The 1755-nt window shown below is 38.6% G+C and overlaps 1 protein-coding gene across 1 annotated transcript; it reads left to right on the top strand.

Moving 5' to 3' along the window:
* The first annotated feature begins 488 nt into the window (after positions 1-488).
* LOC129515014 (olfactory receptor 2AJ1-like) lies at positions 489-1457 on the top strand. The gene has a single exon (XM_055333713.1). The coding sequence runs from the start codon at positions 489-491 to the stop codon at positions 1455-1457; it is 969 nt and encodes a 322-aa protein (XP_055189688.1).
* Positions 1458-1755: the final 298 nt, after the last annotated feature.

Genomic DNA, 1755 nt, shown 5'->3' with positions numbered 1-1755 from the left:
AAGCCTCTTACCATCTTCAAGAGAATCTTCTTCATTTGCTATAAAGTCTCCTAGGACTGAGTGAAAGTGTTGATTTTTTAAAATTTAAAATGATCATAACTATCCTGTTGAAGTTATATCTGCACAGAACCTCAAGGTGATGAATTTGTAAGTGCTTAAAAATATACACATGATACATTTTCATCAAATTGATTAGCTTTTAGTTGATAACTTTAAATGTATCTGTGTTCTTATTTGGTTACTATTAGTGACTACAGTTTGTAACAGTAGCTACAGTATGTAAATAGTAGTTTATTGAGTAATTTATGAGATATAATTTTATATGTCAATAAGTTATTTATAACACTAAAGAGATCTCAACAAGGAACACAATCAGCATGAACATATTCAGAAGAGTCCTGATAGTAAGAAAAGTAGATGAGATGCACGGCAACATATTGGGTGGAATGGTGTTTTTACCATTGTTTTCTGGGCAATAATGTTCAGCCATGGAGGGAAACAATAAGACCATCACCACAGATTTTATCCTCTTGGGGCTCTGGCCTGAGTTTAGCCACCTTGTGGTCCTTATCTGCTTCATTCTTATGGTTTACCTTATGGCTGTAATGGGCAATGCTGTTCTCATTCTCCTCATCTGGTTGGATTCTCGACTCCACTCTCCTATGTACTTCTTGCTCAGCCAGCTCTCCCTTATTGATGTGGCCTTGATCTCAACTACAGTCCCCAAAATGGTCACCAACTTCTTCTCAGGGAAAAGGACCATATCACAGATTGGCTGTGGAGCTCAGATTTTATTCAGCTTAACCTTGGGAATTTCTGAGTGCCTTCTACTGACTCTCATGTCCTATGACCGCTACATTGCTATCTGCAATCCACTACGTTACTCAATCTTGATGAGCCATACCATCTGTAAACAGATGGTTGTTGGGTCCTGGGCAGGAGGGGCGATAACTTCCCTGGTTCATACAGCCTATGTCATGCACTTAGCCATTTGTCATCCTCGAGAGATCCCACACTTCTTGTGTGAGGTCATGGCACTCCTTAAGCTCACTTGTGAGGACATTTCAGCCTATGTGAAGTCAGTGGTGGTCTCAAGCTTTCTGGTGGTCCTCATCCCTCTGAGTCTCATCCTGGCTTCCTACATCCACATATTCCTTGCCGTCCTCCGCATGAACTCCCTTGAAGGGAAAAACAAGGCCTTGGCCACATGCTTCTCCCACCTCTGTGTGGTCAGTCTCTACTTTGGCCCTGCCATATTAGTCTATATGAGGCCAGGATCCTTTAAAACTCCCAAAATAAACCAGTCCCTTTTTATGTTTAATGCCATTCTTACTCCTATGCTTAATCCCCTCATCTATAGCCTGAGAAACAAGGATGTCATAGCAGCTCTGAAGAATATAATCATCAGTAGAATCCTCCTAAAAAAGATGAAAAGACAGCTAGGTTGCCATACATAATTATAATCACTTATTTGTACATTGATTTGTTCTAAGAGCCTTTAATACTTGACAAATATTTTATGAGAATAATGGATATATGAGAGGTCCTTTGTTTCAATCCCCATATTGTGTGAAAATAAAAAATAAAATGAAATATAAAATAACTTTTGATGTTCTTATAACACAACCCAAAGGTCTAATTCTTCCAACAAAAAAATCCTGAAAATGCACTGCTTTTCTAAATAACAGGCATCATTTTTGCTCATATATATGTACTCCTCTGGCTAAACATACTTATGAATAAGAAGGCATGAGC

This window comes from Nyctereutes procyonoides, unplaced genomic scaffold, assembly GCF_905146905.1.
Source record: "Nyctereutes procyonoides isolate TBG_1078 unplaced genomic scaffold, NYPRO_anot_genome, whole genome shotgun sequence".
Taxonomy (NCBI): domain Eukaryota; kingdom Metazoa; phylum Chordata; class Mammalia; order Carnivora; family Canidae; genus Nyctereutes; species Nyctereutes procyonoides.
This window is presented reverse-complemented; position numbering and strand designations above follow the sequence as displayed.